At 35.6% G+C, this 19,099-nt stretch overlaps 1 protein-coding gene across 1 annotated transcript; it reads left to right on the forward strand.

Annotated features, from left to right (window-relative positions):
• The first annotated feature begins 5,071 nt into the window (after window positions 1–5,071).
• On the forward strand, window positions 5,072–6,919 carry LOC142519083 (putative indole-3-pyruvate monooxygenase YUCCA5). Its single transcript, XM_075621989.1, has 3 exons — window positions 5,072–5,798; window positions 5,908–6,279; window positions 6,376–6,919. The coding sequence occupies exons 1-3, from the start codon at window positions 5,172–5,174 to the stop codon at window positions 6,598–6,600; spliced, it is 1,224 nt and encodes a 407-aa protein (XP_075478104.1). The 5' UTR covers window positions 5,072–5,171; the 3' UTR covers window positions 6,601–6,919.
• Window positions 6,920–19,099: the final 12,180 nt, after the last annotated feature.

A 19,099-nucleotide genomic window follows, 5' to 3' on the forward strand; every position in this document is an offset into this window, starting at 1 on the left:
CCACACTATGATGATTTTTTAGTACTTTAAATATTTTGATGATTTTTAGGCTTACGAAGTGGTTTTGAGAGGATTAAGATATTTATGTTATTGTTGAAAAATGTTAGTTTTAGGTTTGGTTTGACGCTTATAGTTTTATGGCTTTTAATGCACTTTTGGATTTTCAGTAAAATAGATGGTGAGTTTATTTTAAATGATGCAAAAGTATATATAAATATATATATATATAATATATATATGTTCAGCCGATTGTTTTTAAAAAAAAATAAAAAAATTCTAGTACATTTTAAAGAAAAACGAGTTAAAGACGTTTCAAGTATAGAAGGGAATTTTGAATAAAGTTAATCTAAAATAACATTTATTTTCGAACACACATCCTTAATCCACTTATTTGTGTTTTTAAAAAGATAAAAATTTGTGTAAGACGGTCTCATGAGTCGTATTTTGTTAGATGTATATTTTATTTGGGTCATCCATGAAAAAGTATTACTTTTTATGATGAAAATATTACTTTTTATTATGAATATCGGTAGGGTTGACCCGTCTCACAGATAAAAATCCGTGAGACCGTCTCGCAAGAGACCTACTCTTTAAAAATTAGTTAATCTTCACTTCCATGTGGTTTAGTTGACAGGAATTTGTCATCCTGATGGGAATGAAGAATAAAATCTCTAGCTAGCTAATCTATTAGCTTATTTATTTTGCGTTTCATCTAAAATAATAAGTTTAATTACATTTTTTTTAAATAAAAGTTAGTATACCTCGTTATTGTTTTTATTATATTTAGTGGAATCATTGTTTTTAATAAAAAAAATATTTTTTAAACTATATAGCAACTCAAACGTCTCCCAACACACTATAGGACTATAATATCATATTTTTTAAACAAACTATCCTATTTTTGTGTACACTAATTGATTGAATTACATTTGAAATGAAATTGGTTGATTAGTTGGTATTTAAAATGTCGCTCGAGATAATATCAGAAACTGATCAACTATTGATTTAACAAAACACCAATACAAAAATTCAATTAACTCTATAAATTGCTTGCATCATTAAAAGCTCATGATTAAATGTGATGAGACACTAGAATCTAGATAGTGATGGAGAATATTTTATTAACTAAGATTTACCAAATAGTTTCAAATATTTAATTTCTTTTTATTGATAAATTAGAAGTAATTAATATGTTATTAACTCCTATGCCATGTGCCATTATAATCAAGCACTGATGAGATTAAATATTTTTATTAAAAATGATGAAATATATCAAAATTTTATATCTAATAGATATGTTTAATTAGTGGACCTATAAGATAATTGCAAGAGATTCTTTCCCATTTTTTAAAAATCCTAACAAATTATCTCATTTTTTATCTGTGAGACGAGTCAATCCTACCAATATTCACAATAAAAAGTAATACTTTTAGCATAAAAAGTAATGTTTTTTCATGGATGACTCAAATAAGAGATCGGTCTCACACAAGTTTTTGCCATGCATATATATATACACACATATATGTATATATACATATATGTATGTATATATATATATATAGACACTCCGAAAACTAATTATATATCAATTTTACAAATTTGGGGTACTAGATTCATCCCCCTCATTTCAACTAGTTGACCAAAGGTGTACAATTACACATTCCACGTTGGAAGACATTATATATTAATATTGTAGCATTTCGAATTAAAAAAAAAACGATAAATCTAGGCTTTTGATACGTGGCCAAGAAATGCATGATAGTATTATGATTATGCTATATTTATTAAATAAAGTTGACGACATGTTTGCATGTATAAATTATCTCAATCCAAACCATAATTAATTTGAAGCTCTCTCTCATGTTTTAAAAAACCTAAACTTTTTTTAAATCTGAAATGAAATATGTCCCAAAGACAGGAAATATGTATTTTGTTTGATATGGTTATGTTTTAATGAATGACTAGATCTCTTATGAGACGGTTTCACGGATCTTTATCTTTGAGACGGGTCAACCCTACCGATATTCACAATAAAAAATAGTAATCTTAGCATAAAAAGTAATACTTTTTCATGGATGATCCAAATAAGAGATCTGTCTCACAAAATACGACCCGTAAGACTGTCTCACACAAATTTTTGCCTTAATCAATATTTAAATAGAGATAGAATATGAAGTTTCTTCGCAAATTTTGTTTTTATAAATTATTTTTTAAATATTTGCGAGAAAACGAACATCCAAAGCTCCGAGATTTTAGCTGTGAGCTAAACCTAGATACAGGATTAAAAAAAAATTAATAAATTAATTTGAACTTCCACAGAATCTCTTTAGGAAAAAACTGAATATTACAGCGTAAACTTTCTGCTGCCCAATCAACATACTCACCAAAACCACTGCTTCTAATATATAACTGATATATCTCACTTTATTTCATCCCAAATTATATATTGTTCTTTTCGTTTCACGCGTGATTGTAAACTAATGTTATAACTAACACCTTTTCCCAATCTTTTTGCGAACCACACCCCACTACGGACATTCTTCTAGAGCCGACCATGCGAGTCCTAACAAATTTTCGACGAAACCACGAAATCGGGCTCAAAAACGGTTCTCGCATTAACTCGATACATGCGTCTCGAGTAAGCTTACTTATATATAGGATAGTTGATGCTTCACTCGCATACTACTTCCCTAAATAAATCATGCACAGTTGACAGATTATATATGTATATAGGATGGATGCTTCACTCGCATACTACTCCTCTAAAAAAATTAAGCACAAATGGCAGATTATATATATATATATATATATAATCTTTAGAATGAGTGAGTACGCGGCGAAAGTCTTACATGTGGTCCATAGAAATTGCAAAAAAAAAAAAAAAGAGAGTGGGAAATGAGTAAATAATAATAGAAAAGGAATTCATAAAGTAAATCCAAAAGTAGTGAATGGTCTCTGAGGAGTTCACAGACTGGCGGTGGAGCATACTCTAAAAGGTAAAGAGCTGCAAAAAACTAGGTATAATTTATTTATTTATTTAAAAGAATACCACACACATACATATCCCTATCCAATTGTGTGTGTACTTTCAAGAATAAGTCTCCGTGATGAAACTTTACATTTTATTTGCTAATTATTATACTATCTTTCTTAATCCCTAACTCAAAATGGTAAATAATACCGATTATAACATGGATTTTTGTCGTATGAATCGGGGTTTGAACAAGTGTACGTCTGCAAACATCGATGTTGCGGGCTCCGGATTTCGAAGCCTGTCGTGTAAGATGGTCGGCATATATATAAATTTCAGGCCTATGGAGAAAATGGCTCAAAATTTCATGCAGCTGGATGGAGTTCCGATACTTCACATACTTTTGTCTTCAGATCATGAAATCGCATCTTCCTATGGGTAAAACGTCTAGTCCTTCCGGGTTTTCACATATTTTTATAATTAAATTAAATATTCATGTATTGATTATATTTATTACACAGTTACTTTTAGATACTTGGTTTTTTATTTTTTATTTTTGCTTAAAGGAAAAAGTATATATTTTTATTGGGATGGCTATATATCACTCATTCCAATGCCTTTTGTTCAATAAAATAAAAGCATTAACCTTACAAATTGCCAAAGTTCAAAGCATACATATTATTATTATTATTCATGAAAAGGTGAGACTCCATGAAAAAACTAAGGTTTTCCTTCACATGCTCCCCTCTCTTCTTCTCAGAAAAAAATAAAAATTAAAATTGCACCTCAAAAAGTCCATGTGGCTGGGGGACGTAGTTACCAGAATTATTAACATCGACCATTAACTTCTATACATGTGTTCAAATCTCAGTCGACGAATCATAAAACATAAGATATCGGGCATTCACCATGCGAAAAATAAAATTTCAAATTATAATATGCGTGTTCTTATCCGAAATACAACAAAAATTATTTTCAAATTATAATATGCGAGTTTTTATCCGAAATACAACAAAAAATTGTCACCCCGAAGCAAGGTATGATATAGTGGATGCCAGCAACTTGCACTTGTTAGGAGTAGGGGAGCTGCTATTGGCCTTCTTTCTTTGGCGAGTCTCACACCTGGCAATCTTCGAGGAGAGAGTGGCCTTACGAGGGTTTAGAGACTAAAGACGATAGCAAAAAGTTTTTGAAGATTTAAAAGTACTCAAGGATATAGAAAGATCTGTTTTGGAACGAATCATTGATTATTTAGTAACGAAAGGAGAACAAAAAGAATACACGATCATTGTGATGTTCAAAAACAAGCTACAGAGCAGGATTTCGCGATTAAGCTACAACATCTTCGATATCGAGTCTTGGAAGTCATAGATTCTAATAGAAGAAACCACTTGGGAGGGTTAGGATCTCAACAAAGATCTGCCTTTAACGCAACCCCCCCCCCCCCCCAGATGTGGGGGGTCCAATAAGGAGTGGGTGAAGTTAGTCATCCAAGCTGAAATTAGTGGTTCCACTCTACGTGGTCTCAGAATTTATTATCTTACTCAGCTTTCACTATTGCCAGATAAGCTTCGATTCACGTAAAAATCAAATTTTTTTCCCCTTTTAAAATTGTTTATTTTCTAGTTCGTTCGGGCCCATCAGAATCAGATGGAGATGACATGTCACATTCACTTCTCCCTAATTCTCCTAATTCTTGTTTCCAGTAATTTTCCCATTTTCACATATATTAAAAATTATATTTATTCATTCACGAGACGAGACGAGACGATAAAAAATATATAATATACTAATTTATAATGTCACTCTTTTATAAAACTTGAATATAAAATAGAGTACGTAATTAAATAATGTGTTATTATTATAATTATTTTTAAAAAGTAAGCTGGACCCTTAATTTTTTTATTCACTTCCACCGGTTTAGTTAAAAAAGAAAAAGAAAAAAGAAATACACAAACTCAAAATTAAAATAATACAAGGTGGACTTTAGCTTATGATTTGAGAATGACCCCATTCATTCTAAATTCTTTCAATTCAGAGCCTTGATCACATGCATCCCTTCTATTTAAGCCACTTCATCCTCCTCGTTCTTCATTGCAAACAAATTCAAACCTTTTAGCCTACAAAAATTCTCTCAACTGTGGATATAAATCCTGAAGAACCATAAAAAAAAAAGTTCAGTTTTTCAGATAATTCGGATATGTTTACTCGGAGATGTGTTTGGGTGAATGGCCCTGTGATTGTAGGGGCGGGGCCTTCCGGCCTGGCTGTGGCCGCGGGGTTGAAAGATGAAGGCGTGCCGTTTGTGATTCTTGACAGAGCAGATTGCATTGCATCTTTATGGCAGAAGCGTACCTATGATCGCTTGAAGCTTCATCTTCCGAAGAGATTCTGCCAGCTGCCTAAATTCCCATTTCCCGAGGATTACCCGGAGTATCCGACCAAGAAACAGTTCATCGACTACCTGGAATCATACGCAAGGCATTTTGACATTAACCCACAATTTAACGAGAGCGTAGAGTCGGCAAAGTACGATGAATCTTGCCGTTTGTGGAGGGTTAAGACTGTTTCTGTTGAAGGAGGTGAGGTCGAGTACATTTGCCAATGGCTGGTGGTGGCGACCGGGGAGAATGCGGAGCGTCTGGTGCCAGAGATCGAGGGGTTGAAGGAGTTTGGCGGAGAAGTTATCCACGCCTGTGATTACAAATCTGGTGAAAGCTTAAGAGGGAAGAAAGTTCTTGTTGTGGGGTGTGGAAATTCGGGCATGGAAATTTCGCTTGATCTTTGTAACCATGATGCAAAGCCTTCTATGGTTGTTCGAAGCTCGGTAAGTATTTATAATGATTGAACTTGTAGATATTCATTAATCTTGAGTGATATAATTCGAAATGAAATATTAGAGTTCTAATGGGATTTATATCTTATGTCTGTTTCAGGTTCATATATTGCCAAGAGAGATGTTTGGAAAATCCACATTTGAATTGGCTGTATTTATGCTACGATGGCTGCCTCTATGGTTTGTGGACAAGATTTTGCTGGTTCTGGCATGGATGATTCTTGGAAATACTGAGAAATTCGGGCTTAAAAGGCCGAGTGTTGGTCCGTTGGAGCTGAAGAACACTCGAGGAAAAACTCCCGTTCTAGACATTGGTGCTCTGGCAAAAATCAGGTCAAGAGAAATCCATGTAGTGCCAGGAATCAAGCGATTTTCTTGTGGCACTGCAGAGTTCGTGGATGGCGAAAAACTCGAATTTGACTCGGTTGTGTTGGCTACTGGATACTGCAGCAATGTCCCTTTTTGGCTACAGGTGAGAAACTGCTCATTTCTTTGCAAAGAAATAAAGCCATTTTGGATACTTCTTGAATTGCAAGCTAATAATGCCTCTTGATTTGGTTGTTTACAGGAAACCGAATTCTTCTCTAAAAATGGTTTTCCAAAGGAGACATTCCCACACGGTTGGAAAGGAAAAGCTGGACTTTATGCTGTTGGATTTACCAGAAGAGGGATCTCTGGTGCCTCTGCTGATGCTCTAAAAATAACACAAGATATAACCAATGCTTGGAAAGATGACTTGAAGAAGAAAAAGCTAAAAGTCCCAACTCATAGACGATGCATTTCAACTTTTTGATCGAAAGGGTCTTTTCTTAACGCGTTCTTCGCTGGATTAAACTGATGCTACTCACAAGCACACGCGTCGAGCAGTGCACGAGACATAAGAATGCAGTTGCAAGCTGTGCAAAAAGGCATTAATGTATAAATCTGAAGAAATGCAGATGGCCAAGAGATCAATTAGCCTCTTGAAAAAGCCCAAGATTTTTTAAATGTAGGGCATTTTTGTATACTGAGGATGATGATGTGTTTTTTTTCATTTTCTTTTTCATATGTATACTACTAACTCGTTATAGAGATGTACATGAACATATAAATTTCAATGAAAGAAGCATTGATTCTCCACTCATGAACTTCTCCATCTTGTACTAGGTAGATTTTTTTCTTTTTTTTTTTAAACATGGATAATATTTATCAGAACAGAAAGTCATATTTTACAAAAGATCACAAAAACCACAGGATTGCATCATCATAAACGAGCTGACTACCAGAAATTAAACCATTTGTAAGCCAACTAATGGGCAACAACATGGTGCTCCTCGGGCTATGCTTGACTGGTAAGGTAGGTAAATGCAAGCCGAGTGAACCAATGTTCTCTGAGATTGTTGCGTCCATAGAGTGCAGAGCATGAACCATAAGTGCATGAACTGCTGCAACTGCAAGAGCTTCTGATTCAATTATCCAAGTAGTCCATCAATATTTTAAAGCCCTTAAAATACCTTAATGGCAATGAGTTCTGCAAGATGAGGCGTAAATTTTCCTTGAATTGCTCCGCCCACAACAAAAATGATATATCCTCGCAGGTCTCGCCCAACCAGTCCAACACCAAAGTGATCAAATAATGCATCAACTGTGGCATCATCATTAACTTTAAAACGTCTTCCGAAGGTGGTTGCCAATATTCCAGATTAGAGGTATGGCTTCTTTGACTCGAAATATTATGAGGAGTGATATGATTCTGTTGAGTTTAGAAACTCTAATAATCTTGATTTTGATGATTAAAAAAAAACATGTTATTATGTTTCCAACATATTTACTCAATTGTGAAGTTATTAACTCAAGATGGAAGCTAAAACTCGAATTTATCAAACTGAAAATCTGGCAAGCTTCGGTGTTTTGATGATATCTCACAGCTCGATAATTTAAATGACCAGCCGCCAAGACTGTTGTATAGAAACCCAATTTGAAAAAAGAAGTGTTTCACGTCAGTTGGACTAAATCGAATGTTATCTAGGCCCACCTGACAGTTGAAAAACCAAATTGATTGCACGAAAACAGTAATCAATGGGGCATGAGTAGTTGCGATATTTTGGTCAGCTAGCTCGGTTATCCAAATGAAACGATTCAGTGATAAGTGCAATTCAATTAATTTATACAAGAATCCATTTTGAATTATGTTAATTTCGAACGGAATTATGTGTTTTTGGGTTGTTTTGAACGTCAATACAAGACTGGAGAAAAAGATGTACATGAAGCCACAATCATGCAGGGACAACAAAGATCGCGTGCATCCGTGCTAGAGTGTGCACAGCCGCGCACGCAGAAGAGCTCTATGCGGCTATAAGGGCGTGCGCGACCGCGCTAGAACACACGCAGCCGCGCAGGCAGATGTTAAGCAAAGACAGGCAGAGGCTTGCGCGCGGCCGTGCTAGAACACGCGCAACCGCACGTAGGGCAGATCACACACTCGAGGAGCTTGCGCGCACACGCTAGAGGCGTACAGAATCCGACTTGTGTGAATAGAATCCAACTTGCGTGAATAAAATGAGACCTAGGGTAGAAAAGTAAGGATGGCCGTTTTTGGAGCATAATTAACGGGAAATACGTAAAGCACACGTGGGAGACGAATTGGAGCGCAAAGATCGATCACGAAGACGAAGAACGACGAATTTGGGGACAGAGACGCCACTTCTGATTTTTCATCTCATCTTTCGCCTTTAATTTCTCGTGTTTGTGATGTCTAAACTATCGAACATGCACTATTTTTGTTTAGATTCCTCTATGAACTGATTTTTCATTCTAGAGGATGATATAGCTTCATTGATACAATAATTTGACTCGGTTGTTTATGTGATTGAATTCCTTTTGATTTAATTGTATTTCTTTGTTTTTAGTCGCTTACAATTTACTGACGATAAATTGTTTGTTGTCTAATTAATTCTACAACTCGGGAGATGGGACTAGGATTATAGATAATTATAGACACATTGTTGAATGTTTATATCGTTCGGAATGCGTATAGCTTTAGCGAAGCTTAGGTAATAAATCGTTTGCATTTATCATTTAAACTTAAATTCTTATTAGGAATTTTGTATCGAAGTTTGAATTATACAATTTATTCGTCACTTGAGAAAGGGATAATAAAATAATTAGTGTTCTTGACCATTAAATAATTAGAATTCATGAATATAAATTCAACCAGGAATAATTATCTTGGAGACTTAATGACATCACTCATCTAGATACTTTCTCTCATTGATATTTCTCAATTCGGTGATTAGATTAATATTTATTTTCAATTAATTCGTTTTACGCAGACCAAATCATTAATTGGTTCTTCTAGATAAAGTCGTGACTATTTTAATTACAAGCATTTCTATACTTTTATATATACACTCCTCGTTGGAACGATACTTTACTCTCATATATTAAAACTTGAAAACCGTGAGCTTGCGAGCGGAAAATACGTAACAAGTTTTTGACGCTGTTGCCGGGGAGTGTCAAATTTCAATTTATATAAGTATTATTACCAATTAGTCTAGATTTTAATTTAGAGTTGTTTTTATTTTATTTTTTATCACTAATTTTTTCATTTTTCTGTTTGATAGTGCATGCGAAGATCGAAAAGTCCTGACTTGCTTATCTTTGATTCTGAGATCGAAAGAACTGCACAGAGACAAAGAAAAGCGAGAAAAAAAAAGATCCAAGCAATCGAAAACACAGAAGATGACAGATGTAACCCACCAGAAGCTATACCCATCAGAGATCACTTCCGACCAGTGATCAACACTCATTATTCTGGCATTGCTCAGGGGACTATAAACGTTAACAATTTCGAGCTAAAGCCCGAATATGGTTCAACAGAACTAGTTCACGGGAACCGCCACTGCAGATCCTCACGTGCATTTGAGGACTTTCCTGGAGATTACTGATACGGTAAAGGTTAATAATGTACCTGATGATATTATTAGACCACTTTTGTTTTCTCTCAGTACCCAGCAAGAGGATGGCTCTAGTCGCTTCCCTTGAGAAGTATCACAACATGGCAGTAGCTGGCGACGAAGTTCCTTGCTAAATATTTAACATCGAGATCAACACTTTTAGATAGACTGACTTTGAGCAGTTGAATGAGGCATGGGAACGGTACAAGGAGTTCTTGAGGAGGTGCCCGAATCATGGTTTTGAAAACTGGGTACAAATTGAATTATTCTATAATGGTCTAAATGGGCAAACAGGAGGAACAATGGATGCAGCGGCTGGTGGCACGATCTTTGCCAAATCTCCTGATCAAGCTTATGACTTGCTTCAACAGATGACTATTAATAGCTATCAGTTTCCGTCTGAGAGGTCTGGAGTAAAGAAGGTAGTTGGAGTTTATGTTGTGGATCTTCACTCACTGCCCAAGTATCTATACTGACCACACAAATAGCAGCTATGAATAAGGTGAGTATAGCAGATAGTGAAGGTACACCAATTGTTGTTGAAGAAACACATCTTCCTGAAGAAGCTCAGTATATCAAAAACAGGAATTTTGGTGGCTATGGAGGATATCGAGGTAACTATCCCCGTAATACTTATCATCCTGATTTGACAAATCACGAGAATTTCTCGTATGAGAACAATAAGAATATGTTGAATCCTCCACTGGGGTTCAATATATCAAATGGGCAATGGAAGTTATCATTTGAGAATTTAGTTAGGAAATTTGTCGCTAAATCTGGAAAGAGGATGGCTAAGACGGAGAATAGGCTTGACAACCTAGAGACCCACATCGCGAATATTGGTGCTTCTTTGAAAATCCTTGGGCCGCAATTTGGGCAGATAACGAGGCAATTCACGTCTCAGCCGTAAAGCGCAGTACCAAATACTACAGACCCAAATCTGAGATAATTGAATGTCATTTTCATACATCATGAGGAGATTGGAATGGTAGATGGAACAGAGGAAAAGATTGATCCCACAACCATCCGGGAAGATAAGCCAACGCCAAGCAAAGGAATCCGAGGTAAGAAAAGTAAGAGTTATGATTTAGATCAGTGCATTGATATTTTCTTACTTCTCTAGCCCTGAGATTTATACGATTGAATGTTGAGTTTCAAAAGAAAAAAAGGTCTTGAAGATCTCAAGAACCTACACACTAACATTCAGTCTGCAGATCAGGAGGAAGTGACACTTACCGAAGGAGGTGATGAGGGGATACAAAGAAATCTTCCACAGAAGCTGCAAGATCCCGAGGAATTTGTTGTACCATGTGCAATAAGGGGCCAAATAGTGGAAAACGCTATTTGTGATTCAGGAGCGAGCATGAATATAATGCCAAGTTCTCGTAAGTTCTCTCTACGAGAAACTTGAACTAACCAGGATGAAGCCCAAAGAACTAATCTTGCAGCTGTCAGATAAATCGGTCAAGGTACCGTTGGGTTTTGTGGAAGATTTTGAAGTGCAAATCAATAAACTGAGGTGTCCGGCAGATTTCGTTGTGCTTGACATGGAGAACAATCAAAATGTTCATGTCATTCTAGGACGACCATTCTTGGCTACTGCTTGAGCCATCATTGACATGAAACGAGGAAAGTGGACCATGGAAGTTGAAGTTCTAAGGGTGGAAATGCAGGCATCCAAGAGATCACATGACTCGCTTTGAATTGGCTGGTGACAGTCAGGCTGAAGACGTTAAACCATGCGCTAAAAGGGAGGGCCCATCCTTAAAACAAAATAAAAACAAAAAAAAAAAATTCAGCAAAGGGGTGTGCGTGGCTGCACCATATCACGCGCAATCGCGCGGGTAGGAGCATCGGACATCAACAGAAGCGTGTGCGTGGCCGTTCCTAATCACTCGCCCAGTCGGTAATGAAGGCCACAAGAGATTGACGCAAGCCAGAGGCACGGGCGCCACCGCACGAGATCACATGCAGGAGTGTGTGGAACACTAACCCCTCTGATATGAATCCTCGAACGAAAGAAAGACAAACACGATTATTTGGAATCGTGCGTTCAATTCAATATCGAATAAGGATCCGTGTTATGATGTCTCGATCTTTTGAATCAAATATTGCGAGATATTCACCTCTAAACTATGAAAATCTTAGCAACAAATAATCACAAAAAAAACAATCGGCACTCGAACAAACCTTCAGAGAACTAGCCTTCGACAATCCACGTAAGAAACGATCGACAAACGCCACAAAATAAAACTTTGATAAGTTTGATTTTTATGACAACAAAGCAAGAAGCTTTTGGGTTGTTTGAGAGAAAACTCAAGAACAAGCAATTTTATTCAGTCAATAATCTTCAATATTCTGCAACTTCTTAAACATCTTCCTATAATAGTGGTTGGACACAAACCTCTTTCTCATGACTCTCTTCATCTCATCCCAAGTGTCAGCGGGCCTCTCATCATATCTTCTCCTAGTGGTCACTAGTTGATCCCACCGAATGAGAGTGAAGTCTAGAAATTCAACCACCGCCAAACTAACCTTTTTTTGTTCGGAGTAGTGGTGACACTCAAACACAAAATCTACTCTCTTTTCCCACTCTAAATATGCCTCCGGGTCAGATTTCCCATGGAATGATGTAATCTTCATCTTAATACTACCCATGTTACAATCTTCCCTATTTCCATCATCATATCTACCTCGTACGGCTTCTCTTCTTCCTCTACCAAACCTTCTACCCCGTCCGTTCCTACCGCAATTTTCGTTTTGTCTTTCCTCGTCTCCTCCAAATCATATTCCTCATCTTCTTTTCCTCTACCCAAATATTTAGGCTTAGATTTATTTCCACTAATACTAACTTCAAGTCTACTCATCCTTTCATGTAACGGCTCCTACTCAACCCTCATCATCCTAGTGAAATGGCCGAACAACGCCTCCATTTGAACCTTAGACAACCCTTGGTTCGAACTATCTCCTACCTCCTTCTCAATTTTTTATTTCGAAAATTGTACCTGCAAGAAAAAATTAGTAGAAATAAAAGATATTCCTCATCTGAATGCTTACGGTCACTCCCATGAAAATTCGCCCATCTCTTTTTTTTGCTCACTACAAATACTCATCGGTCACTCCAAAGAAAATTCACTCGCACTCAAGTAATTTCACTCGAATTCGAGAGTTCCCTCAAAGGTGCTCAAACTTTGTATTTTTATATATCAAACAATCAAGTTCAAATCGTGAACAATTGTGATCAACTCACTTGTACTGTGTAGACAAGAAATTTAAAATATAATATTTTTTTTTACTGTGAGAGATTATTGAATATGACTCACAAAAAGGGATAAAACAAAATATCAAAACCAAATTATGGCAAATTTTCAGAATTTTTTTTTTGGATTGCACAGGAGTATGTGCAACTCGAAAAAAAACCAAAGAAAAAATAAATTCACAAAATTTCGAGAATCACAGATTCATGAACGACGAAGAATGAAAGAACAAAACAGATCTGAAAATGGAACGAAAGAATAAGCAGATCTGATAAGAATAATGGATACTTACTTGAATTAAATGAGTCAAAGCTCTGATATCAAATGATATGAATCATCTAACGAAAGAAAGGCAAATAATCGTGTTTGCCTTCTTTCATTCGAGGATTCATATCATTTTTTAATCAACATATGCATGTATCTTTGGCCATTCCCTACTCCACAAACGCTTTCCTCCCCCACAAACATTCCACAAACAATCTCCTCTCCTCCACAAAAACTCTTATCCTCTCCAACGCTACAAACAGCTTCACCTCCGTATAAAGCGCCACCGCAGCGTGCGCCCTCTCCGGTCAATTTCCTACTTCAAGGTTACAACTTCTTCCATTTGTCATTGTGTGCACTGATTTCAAGCAATTAAGTGATTTGGGTGGAGTATTGCTCTATATTTGATTTTGAAATTATGGTGAAATAATATTTAACTTCATGCTGCCAAGAAAAAGATCAAAAGACGTAGCTTCTGCTTCTTGTCCCTATGATCCTAACAAATTTTGGAATGAGGAAGCCCTTCGAATTTACGAAATTTACTCTGTCTAGATCAATTATAAGAGAAATAGTGCTAGACTTAACCACCCCTGACTGTGTGGTAGTAGAAGAAATTGAGCAAAGAGGAATCAGAAACCAGCTTCGGATTTTTGTTTTGGAATGGTTAACCAGATATATTAAATTCAAATCTCCTATAGATATTCTGTGAAGACCCAAATTATACCAAGGGACAAAGCGCAAGTTGATTTTACTTTTGGAATTGAAGATGAATTATTTCACGGAGGATAATAAATTATATGCAATAAACCATGCAACCTTTGGCATGGAGGAGAATAAATTACATAAAATAAACCATGCAACCTTTGGCATGGAGGGGAAGACCTAAAGTCATATTGCTACCTATAAATAATGGCAACAAGATGAGTGAAATCACACCAAAACAAATACCAAAAGTTACAATTTTCAAGTACCAAAAATTCTACCCGATTTCAGAAAGTTTTGCTCATTGTTTTACATTTATAAATCTGATCTCCACCGTTCATAATACACCTACACGTGCTTTGAAAAACATATCCAAAATTTAGATTGATCTGACGGTTCAATTAGGCGATAATAGTTTTTCAAAGTGACTGGTTTTTCGGTTTCAAACTTCAACTTGTTCATTCCAAGATTTTTGGAACAATCTTTCAAGCAGGTGAGTTTTTACTATACTTTTATGTACACTTGTATTTCATAAGTGTACTATTTGATAGATATATATATATCGACATACTTGTTTTTTCATAAGTGTGTCCACGTTTGCACAAAAATGAATTATGTATGTTTCTTGAAATTCGACCGGCATATGTTATTCCTTCGATTTTCTAAATGATATTTGAAAGCATATTCGAGAAAAATATTTTTGAAGGAACTGTTATGATTTACATTTGGAATGGTCAGGAAATTCTGACATTTGATTTGGCCTTGATGCGGTGGGATATAATAATCGATATTATTGTCTCGCCCCTTAGAGAATATAACTAAAGGAACTAATAAGTTAACCATGTAAAATAAGATGATTTTCAGTGCCATTTGTTTGATTTAATATGATATGATATCATTTGAACATGCTGTCTATATTTGAATGATACACGATATATATATGCATTTGTTATCAACTATGGAAAGACATTGATATGATTTATGAAATAGACTGATTTTGGATATTTGATTACTACGAGCTTGTTGGTAATAGTCATGTGATTATTGACAACACCGAATGTTACAAGTCTCGATCTCGGGACGTGACATATTATATCATTCATAATTTGTAAACATACAACAGAGATTTGAGGGCACAATAGTTCCTAATTTGATTGATAAAAGCTTGTATGAAAATATCTGGTTATGGTGTTTTCCAAATATTCATTCCAAATAAAGATGTCTGAATTTTCTCCTTGGTACAAGACACATTCATTTGTACATTCATCTTCTCAGAAACTATCCATTAAAGCCTACAAATGCCAAATCAATGCTATTTTTTGGTGGCATTGATGTCGTGAATAACTCGAAAAATAACTGAAAACATAAATTTCACGGTACGAAAAAGCTGCCGTAAAGTTTTGTTGTACCAAACGGGGTTCTGTTCTTGTTACTTTAACTTTATGTTTCGGAGGCTGTCCGCCCGGCCCCTATATTTAATCTTAAGTAAAGTGAAGTCAAATCAAAGAAGTGAACAACCCATAAATCGATTTGATTCTCGTTCTCACCCTCGAATCGGGAGGGGGTCCTTTCCTCCATTTGGTAGTGGAATTGGGAAAACTCTCTGTGGGACTTGTTCCCTCTTCAACTCAGTGGAATAAAAACCTCACAGCAGCATTCATTGAACCCTTTCTTGCACTAGCAACACCCCGAACAAACTTGTCATAGCAGACAAATAGTTGATGATAGTGTTTCCCCGCCATTTTTGTATCCCCCTGTTCTTCGGATCCAATTCGATCCTTCTACGGCCAAATCCCAATTTGTGAAAATCAACGCACTTTGTACTGGTAGAAGTGAGACGTCGCCTACGTTTCAACCAATTAAACTATAAGCCCTTATGAATAGCTTCATTGGTAAGCCATTCATTTTCCAGTGACTGAATACCTTCCATGTGATTATTATGTCTGTATGTCGATGCTTTGTGATTAGAGAATTTGGTATTGCGGTCTCCGCTCTTAAGCCAATCCGCATGAGATCTTTGTTTCCAATATGATTCTTGGACTATAAGAGATGATCCAAATGTGATTCTAAATTTCGGAGATCCATCTAGTTGACTTGGAGATCTGGTAAGGAGTGCACAAGTGATATGTCAATTTGAGTGCCGATAATTGTTTTTGTATGTTTCCAAATGTGTGACTCCCCCATTGTTTCAGATTATGTTCGTATTCAGAGAAATAATGGGCAAGATCTCCTGGATTATGAATCTCAGAGAAAATTTGAGGTGACCAATGTTGTGAGGGTACTTGTTTAAAAGTTTTTTCTGACTTCCAAATGGGTTCGAATCGGAACAGGCACCGATCTCATATATAATATGAATGGAGAAATGGGGTATGATGTATCTATACTTTAGTCACACGATGATCGGATTCCAGATACCCCGAATTGGTCGCTCGCGCTGCCTCAAAACAAGTTATCCAATTTGTAGTAGTGAACGATCCAGTCACTCCTGGATAATATGTGGTGTTGTTTGTTTTTTGTTCTAGGTAAAAGAGGGACCATCAAAACCACGATGAACTAAACCACATTGATTTAGCAAATTTCAGAATGCTGACATTGGGAGATGTCTACATTATGAGCCACCAGCTTTCTGAGCGATATGAATGATCTCATTAAAATCACCGATATTACCCATGATAATATAAAGAATGAAGTCGATGCAGTAAATCCCAAGAGGTATTTTGAAAACTTCAATTTGGATTGTCATAGAAGTTAGTGAACCGCCACAACAAACCATCTTCATCTGTAACAAATGAGTCAATATGGCCGGGGTCCAAAGCTTTTAATATCTACCTTTCAGTCATATTACAAAAATATAGCAATAATCCACATACAACCATGACTACTAACCCCAAAAGCATTATCAAAACCCAACGACGTCCTAAGGGAAGATATACAACTATTAGATATTTTTTGTTTCTGAGATGAACAACAAAAATGGGAGAGGTTTCATATAGTAAACCATAAGCGATGGAATGCACAAGAGTCTCCAAAGCACAGAACATTCCAGGATAAAATACTAAATGTTCGGCGAGGTTGCAAACCAACCACCACCATCGGAATAACAAGATCAAATATGCCCATTGTAGTTTTGCGTTTGGTATGAGACAGTATTGAGGGAGCATGCATCTTGTCTCTGTTGTAAATCGGTTATCTCATGTCCAAGGAACAACGGAAGTTTTAAAATTTTAATTTGACATTCAAATAACGTCTTTGGACACTCGTATGGTTTAAATAATAATAATCATTCATATGGCGTTTATGAATATACTTTGAGTGAATAAATCACTTGACACCAACTATTTTGGTATTAGTAAAGATCACTCTTGTAGTATTCCCTACGAACAATCTTCTTGAAAACAGCTTTCTTCAATCTCCAATCAAGTCCACGGCTGAAATATATGTTCCTCCTCTAAATTTCATAGAAAATTTAGAAAAAATTTAACATTGAGATCGAAGAACAAGTTGACGGTTCAAACCCTAATTAATTTAGAGTGGACAAAAACTTGAGAACCTTGGAGAGTGATTTTCAAAAATTGATGGTCTTAGCGGCTAGGGTTTTCGAAAATTGTGGCTTAAATAACCACGAGCCCTTAACCTAGTTATCTTATTTATAGATTTAGGGCTCTTTGATTAAATAAAACACTAATGAACTTAGTTAATTATTTTGATTAGTCCAACTAGTTTAATTAATTAATATTTCAAAGTTCATTAAAAACTTTAATTAATTAGCATGTTTGATTTTTTACTACCACAAGCCTATTATACATACTATCATTATATTTAATTTAATCTTTTATAAATTCAACATTTGAGTTTAATATTTTAAACTTTCAATTTTTCATAAATTCAACTCCTTGAATTTTTTGTCTCTAAATTTTAATTATCATAAATTCAACTCCTTGAATTTACTATCTCAAAATTTTATATAAATTCAACTCTTTGTATTTATTGTTTTAACGGGAACAAAAGATCCAGTACTTGTGTGACCTTAAATGCTTCAGGGATACAACTAATTGTGTGTTTAACAATTCTTTGTGATTCATGACATTTTCTTTTATTCAAACTTACCCTAATTTACCTCATTCTATGTACCAATATTTTATCATGAGAATGTCAGAAATCACTTTTCTGATTAAACCCATTGAATCATGGTAAGAGCGTCTAGTAGCATTGCCCCATGATTTCCTAGGTATCACTGATAGTGTCTGCAAGAACCAATCTGTTATGATTAACGTATAGTACGGTCCCTTCATATCATATATCCCGATCGAATCTGCAACAATTGGTTCATCAAGGGTTGAATATTAGATTCGATAGCTATGTGATAAATTCATGAAATATACATAGTGTCATCTCATGCACAAATAGAGAACTCTTGTCCATAATGTATATCTTCCACTGTGGCCAGAGATTTTATGCATTATTATTTTGTTAGATCACATAGGATATCCACACCCGTAGGTGAGAGTTGAATTCTCGACTACAATACATTGACTCCTACATATGTCACAATTGCACCCAACCTTGCCACCTTGTGACCCTCGTCGAGTTAGTAAACGAGTCAAAGTACAATCCTACTATGTAGAGCTTCAGTGTTGTCCCAGGTCGCAAGGATTAATGATGTACAATCATAACCATAGACTTTTCCTCTCGATGAAAGATAACCACTTGTAATGTCCGAGGGAGGGTTATTCGTTATAATCATCATATGATTACACATCTGAATGATTGGACATCTATATGTCCTTACGAAGAAACGCGGTACACAACATCATAGATGCTAGTATCAAACTCAAGTGGTCTTTATCCTTGTTTGTAGATGGCTGAATTGACTAGGAACAAATTTAGAATATACAGTGTTTACAAATGAGTTTCAAGATCGAAGTACGATTGATTTGTATTAAAGTATAATTAAGGTCGTTATCTATGTTGATTGCATAGGTATACATATAAAATAAAAAGAAACCATGAAATATAAATTATATTAAAATAAAGACTGTTTATTACAATTGAGTCAATAAACTTCTTAGCCAACAAGTAGCTTACGGGGTATCTACTCTAAAAGTCCCCATGAGCATTGATTTATTCGCATTTG

This window comes from Primulina tabacum, chromosome 1, assembly GCF_025594145.1.
Source record: "Primulina tabacum isolate GXHZ01 chromosome 1, ASM2559414v2, whole genome shotgun sequence".
Taxonomy (NCBI): Eukaryota; Viridiplantae; Streptophyta; class Magnoliopsida; order Lamiales; family Gesneriaceae; genus Primulina; species Primulina tabacum.

Bases quoted from the DNA above. Each gene is read 5' to 3' on its own strand.
- LOC142519083 (XM_075621989.1), top strand. From the start codon at position 5,172: ATGTTTACTCGGAGATGTGTTTGGGTGAATGGCCCTGTGATTGTAGGG. The intron at 5,799-5,907 runs GTAAGTATTTAT...TGTCTGTTTCAG, and splicing joins CTATGGTTGTTCGAAGCTCG to GTTCATATATTGCCAAGAGA. The intron at 6,280-6,375 runs GTGAGAAACTGC...GGTTGTTTACAG, and splicing joins ATGTCCCTTTTTGGCTACAG to GAAACCGAATTCTTCTCTAA.